We start from the raw sequence: 13,745 nt of genomic DNA, 5'->3' as shown, positions 1-13,745 counted from the left end.
AATATGATAAGCTCGATGAACAGCACCTCATCTTTCGATTAGGCACTCTACAGCCCCCTGGGCTCAACATAGAGTTCAACAATTTCAGATCATAACCTCAGCCCCTATCACATATATATATTTTTATTTATTTATTTTTTAATCCACACTTTCGTCTGGCCTTTTTTCTACCCTCCCACATGGCAGCTGTCCATCATTCTGTCAGCGCCATTCACACCATCACTGACCTTCCCTTTTGTTCTTTCACCCCCTCCCCCTTTTCCCAGCCCCCAACTTGCTTTAAAATCTATTCCCCATTTCCTGCTTTTTTCCAGTCCTGACGAAGGGTTTCGACCTGAAACGTTGACTCGGTTTCTCTCTCCACGGATGTTGCCTGGCCTGCTGAGTTTTTCCAGCGTTTTCTGTTGTTATTTCAGATTTCCAGCATCCGCAGTATTTTGCTATCGTCGTAGCAATATGATAATGACCAGCTAATCTGTTTTTGTAGGTGTTGGTTGAGGGATAAACATTGGCCAGGACAATGTTTGAACTAACACAGCGTCCCCTATTCTCCTGCTTATTTTCAGCTAGAAAAGAAGATATGTGTGTGTCCATTAGAATTTCACTTTTGACAATCAAACAGCTTGCATCAAAACTTTGACGCACTCTCATTAGTTGGCGTTAATTAAAATTAAAAAGCGGCACACCGTTTCATCTGAATACATATTTATTAGATAAATATTAGGTTGTCACATCATCTAACTACATACAGTTTGCAAGACTAAAAATCACAATTAGTTTTCTGACCAGTTTAAAGTATGAAATGATTGCATTGTACATACAATGTACAAACGGAAAAAAAAACAATGGCCATTTTTGCATGTGACACAGGAGATTGTACCCTTTTTGAATTCTTGAATGATCATGATATCAAAAATTGTACAAACTATGAATTTGGTTACAATCTTTTTTTTTAACCCCCCCTCATTTTCTTCATTAATTTGTGTAGCACCTTAAAAATATGCAGGTGATCTACTAGATAATACACTGAAGCTAAATATTACACATAGGTAAAACAAAGGTTTCTTCTGAAGGATCAGAGTATATTACAGAGGTGAATGAATGCTGAGACTTCACGAAAGATAACAAACAGTATTCATTTTCCACACAGTTACTTCTGATGGATTGCAAGCTTGTTGAGACAATGCACATTTGAGGAAAATGAACGCACTTCTCTTTACATTGAACATGTCTCCCTTTGTCATTTACATATGTACACATGTCCCTTAGTCCCTGCTATGGACGATTGTATCCGTCTGTACGTCTGTCTGCTTTGTCCTTACAAAGTCCGAGCAGGGACCAAATGATCACTGAGGTTCCTTCCCAGCCAGGCTTCCACAGTGACTGTTATAAAACCATGGGGACTAGACGTGTGAAACAGCTCTTTAAAAAAAAATCAACACCAAACATGCCAGTGTCTCACCAGCAGATTTTTGTTTTTGTTTTAAAATAACATTATAACATGTTAGAACTCTTTTTTCCGGAAAAAATACAGTGGCAGTGCATTGTCTGTCATCGGATACTCTTCACTTATCCTATGTGTTTTGTCGAAGCTGTTTCAAACAAACAAGTTCCCAGTTACGAACCAGTACCTTGCCAGACCAAGGGACCGGCTGCTCTTGAAAATGGGAAGAAACTAAAAAGGGGTTACAGAAAGTAGCCTCCTGATATCCACACAAGCAGAAGCCAGGACTAGAGCAGTGGAGCAGAAAATGGCCACTTGCCGCCAGGTCAGCTCAACACACCCGCCCTGCTACCCCCCCCCCCCCCCACCCCCCGCCCCTCCCTCAAGGGGGTGATCCTCAGAGTGTCAGCTTACACTTACAGCCAATTTGTTGATTTGGTGATGTATGTAACCCTCTAAAGCTGATGTAGCGGCAACCACCTTGCGGTCCCAAATCAGAAGAATGTGACACAGGTCAACATTTTGTAATCCAACATCCCATGGACTATCCAACTTTCCTGTCCAGAGATAAAATACACTGCCCATATTTCTGTTAAGTGAAAATACTAAACTCATTTTCCCTTCCTTCCCTCTCTCTGTATACCTTGCCCATTAACACACTTTACAGTTATAAATTCCTGCCAGTGGGTACCTTTTAATTATACACATTATACATTGTTTATAACCCACCTCCTGTCAAATGGGTTTGACATTTAAAAGCAACAGCAGTAGGAGAGATTACATTTAGAAATTTCCCTTACAATTAAAAGAATGCTAAGAACTGAGTAACAAAACTTGTTATTAAACTGCTAAAATTCCCAGCAAGTGGAACACATCATTCACTTAACAGAAGTGAACTGTACTGCACGAATGGCTCCTGTTCTTGCCTCCACTTAATGGAGCGCACTTGAGAGTTTAGAGGGTTAGAAAAGGAGGAAACACCCTCATTTTGTGATTTTTACCAATTCTATTTTTGGGTAGGAGTGGAGAATGCCCCTCTGCTCTGTAGAAGAACCCTCTTTGAAGGCGGGACCACGATTTAAAAACCACAGGAAAAAGACAACCAATCTGATCATGGAAAATGTTGAATATTATCAAAGACATTACTAAAATATTCACAAAGGTATTTACAATAGCATTTTAAAATAATCCATTTGCATACTGAACATCGCCTTTAACTTGAAGACAGGGAAAAAGAACCTCAAATGTATTCAATTACTTGGCAACTTTCTACGTGACGACTACAGATTCAATACTGCTACTAGCAAAGGCAAATAGCCATTCATTTTAATATCTACAGCTGAGTACTGGTAACTAACATACATGACTATGCACATACAGCAGTGACGGATCAGATTTGTCTTCTCCTAGAAGGAGCAAAATGGAGGGAAAGAAACAAAAGTGACTTTGGTGATGAAAGCATTGCCCAAAGCTTCCAGTGGCAAGCTTAGTTCAGATCATTTTGTTGTACATTGAAAAAAATGGATCAGCTCAATAATAAAAAAAAAACATAATAAAAAGTAACTGGAAACACAAGAAAACCCTCTGGCACTTGCAATTGTGGAGCACAGTTAGTGTCGCAGATTAAAAATATACATGGTTTTTGGGAGGCGCAGGATATCCAGTTCAATGGTGGAGATATTAAACGGTACACGGTCAATCTGTGTTTGGACTGCACAGGTGGTTGTCGCACACACATGCAGGTAATTTTTCCCCTCCCTATTGTACAAACATGGTTTGAGAAAGGTACATCAGCGTAAAATGCGGACCGAAGAGATGTGGTGTTCATGCAGGTCACGAGGTGTCGGTGTGGCAAAAGGAAAAGCATCACTGGTGCAAAGCAGTGGTTGTGGCCCCCAGGCCGAAGATCTGCCACAGTGACAGCAGGGTAAGGAGAGGACCACGTGGAACAGCCTTTAAGGGGAAAACACAAACCAGGAAAATGTTGCCGATGCCTTCAGCCACTGACTGTTAGGGTCCCCAGCTCTTCCGGCGGTGGGTCTTTCCCAGCTCACCAATCTGTCTGTTGCAGCAAGCTGTCCGAGGATTGCTGCTTCTGCTGCACGGTGATCGTAAGAGCGGCGAGACGTAGCTTTGCGTTTAAGAAGGCTGAGCCACAAACATCGAGATCTTTTGGTGATTCTCCCAGTACGGGTAGAATGCAGAGTTTGGCAGAACGTGCCAGCGAGACACCTGCGGTTCACAATAAATCACTGCAAGGAATGGATATATTTGCATTCAACTTGCAGGCCACCAACAGTCCCTTGCATTGCAGAACAAAGAAATAAAAAAGCCAAACAGGAAAAATCTCTGTCCATGTACTGAAACAGGCGACGAACAGAAGATTCTTCAGGTGCGGAAGCCTCAACTTCCCTTCACTGTTTTTGTACATGTATTCCCAATTTGACGTTCAGGTCAGCCTCGTTGTGCTTTCTAGTTGCATTCTGACCTAAATACGTTTTACGTCCGTCCCTCCTGTTAGTCCATCTTCTGCTATTCTCATAGGAGCTGCTGTGTGGAGGAGCTCGGTTTCTGGTGTATTGGATGGGAGATAGGGAGGGGGGTGGGTGCAGGTGGAGGAGAGCATGGTGGGGACTGGCCTACAAGGGCAATTCTTCCCACTCTTCCTGGTTATTTTCTCAAATTTAGCGCCCGGACACTTGACACAATGGAACTATTCCTATTTGTTCACGAAACTGATTTGATAAAAGCTACAAGGTATTTTTAATGATCATGAGTGATGTTTTCAGTGAACCTGCAGCGCCACCTACCAAGCTTCCTCCTCCCCCCCCACGCCCCCTCCCCTCCCCTCCCGCCCACATTTGCTTCCAGTCAATGCAAGTGTGCAAGAAGACCATCTCGGAAGGAAGAGGAGCCTGGAGTGCACCATTTCATCTAGTGTATGAGCTCTTGCAGAAAAAGGTGTTTTGACTTCTTGTGCGGCTACATGGTGAGGACGTGTGAAGGGATGGGCTTTCAGTTGGTTTCAAAAAGAGAGAGAAGGTCATCGTTGCTATTGCTGGGCAAGTCAGGAGGGCCAAGGTAGGACAGGAGCTCATCTGGATTTGTGAATTCTGGAATGAGCTGTAAGGAACCAAAGACAAACATTCAATGTCATCAAGTCTAACCCTCAGGTACAATACTTTCTCATCAATAATAAAATACGTAGTCATAACACAACATTAAAACAAGTACTACTCAAATAATCTTGGAATAGCAAGGCTGTACATTGTACACGCTTACATTTCTAATGTAGCTTTCTACCAAAGTCATCAACACAGTACATTTTATTAAGCTTTAAAAAGAAATGAACAATTTGCTCCCACCATACTGCAGCAACGGGCAGGTGAGTGTAGCATTCTTGCTGGAGTAAGCCATAATTTGTGGAGCTCATTGCGTATATTGTGTGAAACCGTCTCACTGAAAAACAAGGCTTGCAAGGTATGTCTGACAGGAGGACAAATGAGGCTGACAAGTCAAGGACAGTAATACGGCTAATCCAGCAGGTTAGCAAGGATTTGGTGCACTATTAAAATACCCCATTAACACACTAAGAATTTATATTATTCGCCCATGCTTTCATTTTAAAAACAGGACATTAATCTTTGGGGCGGAGTGCAATTTATTCTGATCACGTTAGCATATCTGGCAGCTGTTGGGTGGGCAAAGATGTAGACCGAGCTGCATAATCCAAGGACTATTCGCGATGGCCTGATGGCTCGAGCAGTGGGCCATTCGACTCCCGTCAAGAGTCCCATCAGCTGAAACCACATACAAAAGTTGACTTCTTTCACTGGCTACCTTTCATCAATTTGGAGCCTTGTCACTGGGTGGAGGCACTATGGGCAGCAAAGCATCGACCTCCTGCCATCCAATTATAGAACGGCGAGCGATGGCTGTGAAGAAACAGGCAGATTGGAGCTTGAAGTGCAAAGGTGAATGGCAATAATCGGGACCTGGTTTTGCCTGGACTTTTACTCTGTGACCTATGATACAAAAATGTTATTTTTTAATTTGATGAGGTGGGAGGGGAATTTTTTTCGGTGTAGTGCATATATATGGTTACGTGTCCAAACCTCTCAAATATTGAGTACATGCTAGTAAATTCATGTTTGAATGCTCATTAAAGCTCCAAAGCAGGCTTGCTTTTTGTGCAGCTCTCTGGCAAAACTTTAGGCATTTTCTGTCTTTTTATTATTAACAGCAGCTATTTCAAGCTCCTCACAGATTTACGGTGCAATATATTTATTGCAAACCCTGCAAACGGCTTAACTTTGTGTGTGTGTGTGCTGTCTAAAAACATCAACCTACTGAACTAATCCTACCATTAGTTTTTTTTTAAACTTTGCATCAAAGTGAGACTGCTGATTATAAATTTAAACTGAATTCTATTGTTTTGCAGGAGCTTTCTGTGTTGTGGTGTTCAAGAATTCTCAATCTGTGACTGCCAGATATTTACATTGGGTAACTCAGTAACCATGACCAATATATTCATATCATATCCGAACAAACTGAGATATTTTAGTCACATTTTGTTGTAAAAAGGATGTTTGAAGTTAGAAACTGCTCCAAACAATTTAACAAATCCTCTTTTAAGCGCATTTACCATAAATAAATTTAAAGCTGCCAATCTCACAAATGAAACATGCCTTATGTGATTGTTAAAAAGAGGCTGCTTATTGAGAATATATGCGCTTCCAACATAATCCATTTCAGATATTTTTCTTTTTACTGGAGGGGAAATCAAGATGCTTGTACGCTGTTTGCCGATGGTGCTGGTCCTCTCTCTACATGGCCCGTCCTTAGGTTTGATATGAGCAGGAACAAACAGTAATAAATGGGATCTTGCACCATCTTGGGGTAATAGTCATATAGTTCTGAATCTGCTTTTCTCAGACAACAACAACTTGCATTTATATAAGTGCCTTTAAGGGAGTAAAACGTCCCAAGTTGCAAATACACGTACGCAAATCGCAAATTAATGTGGGGGGGGGGGGGGGAAAAGAGACTTTGGAAATGGATTGTAGAGAGAACACTAATTCGAGCAGTGACTTTCAAATTGGCATGTTTGTTACTGGGCACTGCACCGTTAACTCAACTGTTTAGTAAATATATCAGTGCAGATTTGTTGGGCGAGATCTTCACTTTGCCCCCCCCCCCCCGCGGGTGTAAAACCAGTGGGGCGAAGCAGCCACCCATTATAGAATGTGCCCAATTTTCATTTCTATTGTGGAAGTGAAAATGGCCGATTTCTATAATGGGCGGCCAATTCTTAACGCCAGTTTAACGCCCGGGCATCGAGTTGAAAGTTTACCCTGTTGTCTTTGGGAAATTCAGCTGCGGCTTAAGCTCATCCAATGCACCAAGAAACTGGTAAAGTTTAAAACTGAAAGACTTGTACTATGCACAAAATGGTTTGTTTCAGTAACATGATCGGGTTTTCCAACCACTTTTAAACTTACTTTCGCAATATTACAAGCAGACACTCGTTCTTTGGGGAGGGGAACTTTTGTACTTATTAATGCGAGGGATGTTAGTGGTGGGAAATGGAATTACAGGAAACTCTCGATTTACCGGCACCCAAACAACCGGAAATCTCGGTTAACCGGCAAAATTCAGGAGTAGGTTCAGGTTAAGTTTTTCTTCATATTAGTGGCCGTTCCTGGATCTGTGGCTGTGTAACCGGGGTTCCTGCACTTGTTGCTAAGCAACAGGGACGCTTGGTCTGTGGCCGGGGTTCTTGCAGCTGTTGCTAAGCAACAGGGAAGCCTGGATTTGTTGCTGTGTACGGAGCTCTCGTACCTTTTAACTATACCTCTCTGCAATCCGGACTTTTTGATAAACCGGTACCAGGCCGGTCCCGTCGGTGCCGGATAAAAAAGAGTTTCCTGTACTTTATTTACTCAGTGTCTGTATCAAATGCAGTTACAGCATAGGTTAGGAGGCCAAAGTGTCGAGGCCAACCTCAGAAGGGAACTCTCAATCGTGCGGGTGGCCAAATCATGGCAAAGTTCAGCTGGTTGGCTCCTTTTAGCCAGCCCACTCCCTTCCTTGAACACGTGCGCAGTCTCAATTTTAAACTTCTGCTGTCGTCACTTCCTGGGCTGGGAGGACCGGGGGAAGGTTGCTTCCCGATGGGCGGAGGAGATTCATATCAGACGGGAGCCACCCCCTTTTTGCACCAATCAGAACTCAGCCTTTTACCAGTCCTCCCGACCTGGAGAATTTAAAGAGCTAAGGCTGGAGCTTCCACGCTTTCACATTCTGGCCAGCCGAAGCGACAGTGGTGGAAACCAGAGCAGGGAAATGGGGTGAAGGCGACCAGACCAGACCAGGTGGTAAAAGAGGACAACAGACCAGACTGATGGGACTAAATGAAGAGGAAAAGGGTAAGCGAGGTACAGGCAGGCAGCCAGCCAATTTATGAAAGGGAGATTTCGCATATGGAGGGGGTTGGTAACATTTTTCTTGAACAGGGATTGACATGAATCAGTCATTCATGAAAGAAAGACTTATGAAATAATACTGAGCGGCCTACGGGTGGCGCTGTCCAGGGAGAGTATAAATACTCGGGCACGGGCCCAGCTTGCGCAGGACATTCTTAACAAGAACTAATGAAGGACACAACTAGACCTCCATGTTGTAAAACAGTTGATTAAAGCTTTGTTTAACGCTTAGACCAAGTGCCTAGTAGTTGTCTTATGTCAGCGATCGCATTTTATTGTGTAGGAGAGTTTTTCCTTGGGTGGGGTGGGGGGTGTGTCCGGTAATTTCCATGTCTGGGGGAGGGGTCCGATTTCTTTCCAATCACATGCACCCCACTCTCTGGTTGTGCCACATGTATTGACACCCTGCCCCAAAGGATTGGACAGCCCTGCTCTATTACACAGCGAAGTTTCCATTTCCCACACCAGCCACCCTTATTGGTCTCTCCGAGTGAGACGACCACACTGTGCTGAATTACAGGCAGTTTAGTGCCGTGACCCTGTGCCGACCAGGAACAGCTCAAACTCACTTCAAGTAAGAACCCTTCACCTCAGCGAGAGGAGACTTTCATCCCTCAGTTTGAGCTGCATGCCGGCCCAGGCCTCAGCAAGTTGAAAGGCAGTATTCTACCTCACCACCAGCCATCTCCTCGAGGGGGGGGCAATGTTAGAAAAACTGGACCAACTGATCCCGTTGTTAATTTATGACACTGCGCCAAGAACCAGCGATTGACAGCTGACCCCGGCATCATTTTCTAAAACAACTGCTACCATTTCTTTTTTTTTTAAAATTGTTTCAAAAACAGATCACGTTAAGAACACATTTGTGGTACAGCCAGCCTTTCAATTCTATACTTCACAACTGTCTTGATGTATTTTTGGGCCACTGTTGCTCTTAATAAAATCTGACGGGCTATTTTCATAATCAAGTGAACCAATTACTGTATCCCTCCTGATCCCTTTTGACTTTTTCTTTTGTTTTCCAGTCAGTTTGACATATTATACAGTAAATTAAGTCATTTCTTGAAAACAGACAGGCGAACAAGGCAGCCAAGCACACTGCTCTCTTCCTAGACTGCTGCAGTACAAAGTAACACGTGAAAAATGTATGAAACAATGATGTGACATGAGGCGTTTTTGCTGTGCCCAGAATTTGCTAGCAGTGGATGGGCAGGCAAATGAGAGCATGACGCACACTTACATCCAGTGAGGGTTCCGGCAGGTCGGACGCTCCCTGACCACCAGCCTGACCTTCCAAGGTGGAGGACGGGTGAAAGGTCAGATCACTGTGTGGATGGTTGCTAGAACCAGCCTGCTGGGGCTGCCGGGGCTGCTGGCTAGGACCACTGTGATGTAATGGCTGCCCTGACTGGCTGCTGGGGTGAGGTGCGTGCAAACCTTGCTGCATGGAACTATGGGACTGATCAGTACTGCCAGGATGAGGCATCTGCGAAGGAGGAAGCAGGAAAGAGTGAGGCCACAAGGTACAGTGCTCAAGATGTCTGAAGAATGTTAATACCAAACCCAGCCACTAGACAGGAGAGAAAGCCAATCCCCACTTAAGAAATTTCAAATCTCACTGGAGACTGAGAAGGAAATCAACTCTGCAGCATTAACTTGCAACACCTAACCACTCTCAAACCTAGAGTAACTATAAGAAAATCTACCCACCTTTATAGCGAACAGCATGATCACCATCATTTTTAACATTTCAAATGTTTCCTGTAAAGGTCTAGATACTTGAGCTCTTTCACTCCCCATCAAGGGCACTCACATTAGCTTGCATTGGGGCAACGCAATTTTTAAAGAGAAAGTATCCTTTTTGTTGGCCTACTTGGGCTGAATTATACTACCAAATAAAACCACTCCCCCCTGAACAAAAAGCAACCAGATCCTTTCCTAAACCACGTTTAAAAAAAAAAAATTAGAGGGGAACATATTAGAGATATTAATGGTGATCTATCTTTGGAAAGAAAATTTTAGCAAATACCATGTTAAAGATGGCGTGGAAGTTTGAATGAAGTGGTTCAAAGGCTGCTCGGTGCAGTTTCTGGTATTCAGTCGTTGTGGGTAGGCTGACAGAAAGAGATACGGTCTCTGACACACATTAGCTACACGTACTGATACAGTGAAGACGTCCTGGTACACGCTTCAGAGGCTTTGGTTAGTAACTTCTCGCGTGTAATGGAACAAACCTCCAAACTAGCATTTTCCTGACCTGACTCTCTCCAACAACAGATTTACCGTCGGCTGAATGCTGCAGAGTTGAAGACATTTCCACACCCCCGCCCCCACAAAAAAAAACACCCCTTATTTGTGTGTGTGTGTGTGCGCGTGTGGAGGCAGAAGCAGGTTAGGTCTCTGGGAAAGCTGGATAATGACAGCAGAAGTTTCTAACATCAGAGGTCAGATAAGCAAATACACGTCCGCCTCTGATGTGGTGGAGGGGAATGAAAGCTTGCAGCAAACCCACGTACTTCAGCTCAGTACGATCATAAATATTTCCAGGAACAGACTGCTGCACCGCAGAATTTTCTGGTTGACAGATGAGACTTTTTTCTAATGCAGGATACGACACAGATTTGTTTTGGGGGCGGGGGGTTGGGGGGAGAAGACGCCCGTCCAACAATACCAAAAAGTTTTGTACGTCTGGGTTGGGCTCCACCATATTCAAACCAGATGGGGGAGATTCTTTTTCTTGAACCACCTTGGGTTTACTTTTACACATTCCATGTAAAAGACCATCCACATGGTAAGGCAACTCATGTAACTCTTGGACATCCCCTGCCTTAGTGTCTACCAGTGAGTGACAAAACAATGGGATGCTTGTGGCAACTTTGACAACATAAAGTGCTAATTGCCCTTGTATTCCATTTGTGTGAAATAACAGTGAGATAAGCACATACAAAAGCAGACCAGATTTGTATGGAGAGAGGAAATAAAAACGAGGCAGATGAAAAATATCAGTGCTGTATAGAAACATTCCAAGCCACATTACACACTCAGAAACACAATCAGACAGGATTATTTGCAGAGAATTAGTTAAAAGGACTCTGGATTCACTAAGTTACTCTCCACTGTTTCTGCGCGATCACCAGCAGCAGCTTGATCTCTACTGCATCTCACCCTGCCCCATTAACATAATTCTTATCTGTGCTCCCGATCCTGCCATGTGTTGGCAAAGTTAGCCCTCTGGCAAACATAGGTCCCTCTCGCTCGACATCCCTGAGGCTGAATGTATCCCAAGTGCAAACGCAAAAAGGTCATTGTTTGAAACAGAGGGAGAGACGCAGGCAAATGGCATCACTTACCTGATCAGGCATGGAGTGGCTGAGTGGCTTGTCAGGAGTCATAAGGCTGTTAGGCATGTCTGGAGGGTGCGACAACTGGGGCCCATGCATGAAGTCGTTCATAGAAGTACCGGCAGGGTTGCCATGCGGGAAATCGAAGTTCCCGTGGCTGGGGTAAGTGTTACCTTTTGGGAGGATGATGACAGTGTTATTAACAAGTCGTCCTTCTCAAAACAATCTGCATCCTGTCAGGACTGAAAGCAGGTTCAGAGAAATTGGAGCATCCTACACAAAGTGTCAGCTCCGACAAAATGGGAGTGTTAGCTCACGTCCCATTCTCTCTCTCCCCCCACACGTCCCATTCTCTCTCTCTCTCTCCCCACACGTCCCATTCTCTCTCTCTCTCCCCACACGTCCCATTCTCTCTCTCTCTCGCCCCACACGTCCCATTCTCTCTCTCTCTCCCCACACGTCCCATTCTCTCTCTCTCTCTCCCCACACGTCCCATTCTCTCTCTCTCTCGCCCCACACTCTCTCTCTCTCTCCCCACACGTCCCATTCTCTCTCTCTCCCCACACGTCCCATTCTCTCTCTCTCTCCCCACACGTCCCATTCTCTCTCTCTCTCGCCCCACACGTCCCATTCTCTCTCTCTCCCCACACGTCCCATTCTCTCTCTCCCCACATGTCCCATTCTCTCTCTCTCTCCCCACACGTCCCATTCTCTCTCTCTCTCCCCACACGTCCCATTCTCTCTCTCTCTCCCCACACGTCCCATTCTCTCTCTCTCCCCACACGTCCCATTCGCTCTCTCTCCTCACACGTCCCATTCTCTCTCTCTCCTCACACGTCCCATTCTCTCTCTCTCGCCCCACACGTCCCATTCTCTCTCTCTCTCCCCACACGTCCCATTCTCTCTCTCTCCCCACACGTCCCATTCTCTCTCTCTCGCCCCACACGTCCCATTCTCTCTCTCTCTCTCCCCACACGTCCCATTCTCTCTCTCTCCCCACACGTCCCATTCTCTCTCTCTCCCCACACGTCCCATTCTCTCTCTCCCCACACGTCCCATTCTCTCTCTCTCTCCCCACACGTCCCATTCTCTCTCTCTCTCCCCACACGTCCCATTCTCTCTCTCTCCCCCACACGTCCCATTCGCTCTCTCTCCTCACACGTCCCATTCTCTCTCTCTCGCCCCACACGTCCCATTCTCTCTCTCTCTCCCCACACGTCCCATTCTCTCTCTCTCTCTCCCCACACGTCCCATTCTCTCTCTCTCTCCCCACACGTCCCATTCTCTCTCTCTCTCGCCCCACACGTCCCATTCTCTCTCTCTCTCCCCACACGTCCCATTCTCTCTCTCTCTCTCCCCACACGTCCCATTCTCTCTCTCTCTCGCCCCACACTCTCTCTCTCTCTCCCCACACGTCCCATTCTCTCTCTCTCCCCACACGTCCCATTCTCTCTCTCTCTCCCCACACGTCCCATTCTCTCTCTCTCTCGCCCCACACGTCCCATTCTCTCTCTCTCCCCACACGTCCCATTCTCTCTCTCCCCACATGTCCCATTCTCTCTCTCTCTCCCCACACGTCCCATTCTCTCTCTCTCTCCCCACACGTCCCATTCTCTCTCTCTCTCTCTCCCCACACGTCCCATTCTCTCTCTCTCCCCACACGTCCCATTCGCTCTCTCTCCTCACACGTCCCATTCTCTCTCTCTCGCCCCACACGTCCCATTCTCTCTCTCTCTCCCCACACGTCCCATTCTCTCTCTCTCCCCACACGTCCCATTCTCTCTCTCTCTCGCCCCACACGTCCCATTCTCTCTCTCTCTCTCCCCACACGTCCCATTCTCTCTCTCTCCCCACACGTCCCATTCTCTCTCTCTCCCCACACGTCCCATTCTCTCTCTCTCCCCACACGTCCCATTCTCTCTCTCTCTCCCCACACGTCCCATTCTCTCTCTCTCTCCCCACACGTCCCATTCTCTCTCTCTCCCCACACGTCCCATTCGCTCTCTCTCCTCACACGTCCCATTCTCTCTCTCTCGCCCCACACGTCCCATTCTCTCTCTCTCTCCCCACACGTCCCATTCTCTCTCTCTCTCCCCACACGTCCCATTCTCTCGCTCTCTCTCCCCACACGTCCCATTCTCTCTCTCTCTCGCCCCACACGTCCCATTCTCTCTCTCTCTCTCCCCACACGTCCCATTCTCTCTCTCTCCCCACACGTCCCATTCTCTCTCTCTCCCCACACGTCCCATTCTCTCTCTCTCTCCCCACACGTCCCATTCTCTCTCTCTCTCTCCCCACACGTCCCATTCTCTCTCTCTCCCCACACGTCCCATTCTCTCTCTCTCTCCCCACACGTCCCATTCTCTCTCTCTCCCCACACGTCCCATTCTCTCTCTCTCTCCTCACACGTCCCATTCTCTCTCTCTCTCCCCACACGTCCCATTCTCTCTCTCTCTCCTCACACGTCCCATTCTC

At 46.0% G+C, this 13,745-nt stretch overlaps 1 protein-coding gene across 17 annotated transcripts in view; it reads right to left on the bottom strand.

Annotated features, from left to right (window-relative positions):
• Window positions 1–688: 688 nt before the first annotated feature.
• The window catches only part of zmiz1a (zinc finger, MIZ-type containing 1a), a 527,531-nt gene continuing 514,474 nt past the window's right edge, over window positions 689–13,745 (bottom strand). For 14 of the 17 annotated variants that reach the window (XM_085970546.1, XM_085970543.1, XM_085970550.1 and 11 more), the window contains 2 exons: window positions 11,280–11,443; window positions 689–4,567 (listed from right to left, as the gene is read on the bottom strand). In XM_085970546.1, coding sequence (XP_085826672.1) covers window positions 4,460–4,567; window positions 11,280–11,443 — 272 coding nt within the window. In that variant the 3' untranslated portion in view covers window positions 689–4,459. Of the gene's footprint in view, window positions 4,568–4,588; window positions 5,470–9,169; window positions 9,416–11,279; window positions 11,444–13,745 lie in introns of those variants that run through there. The other 3 variants (XM_085970560.1, XM_085970552.1, XM_085970554.1) reach the window with 3 other exon arrangements.

The sequence above is a fragment of the Somniosus microcephalus genome, chromosome 29 (genome assembly GCF_052327205.1).
Source record: "Somniosus microcephalus isolate GS21.2 chromosome 29, FLI_Smic_1.0, whole genome shotgun sequence".
Classification (NCBI taxonomy): Eukaryota; Metazoa; Chordata; class Chondrichthyes; order Squaliformes; family Somniosidae; genus Somniosus; species Somniosus microcephalus.
The sequence above is the reverse complement of the archived record's forward strand: the minus strand, read 5'-3'. Positions and strand labels throughout refer to the sequence as shown.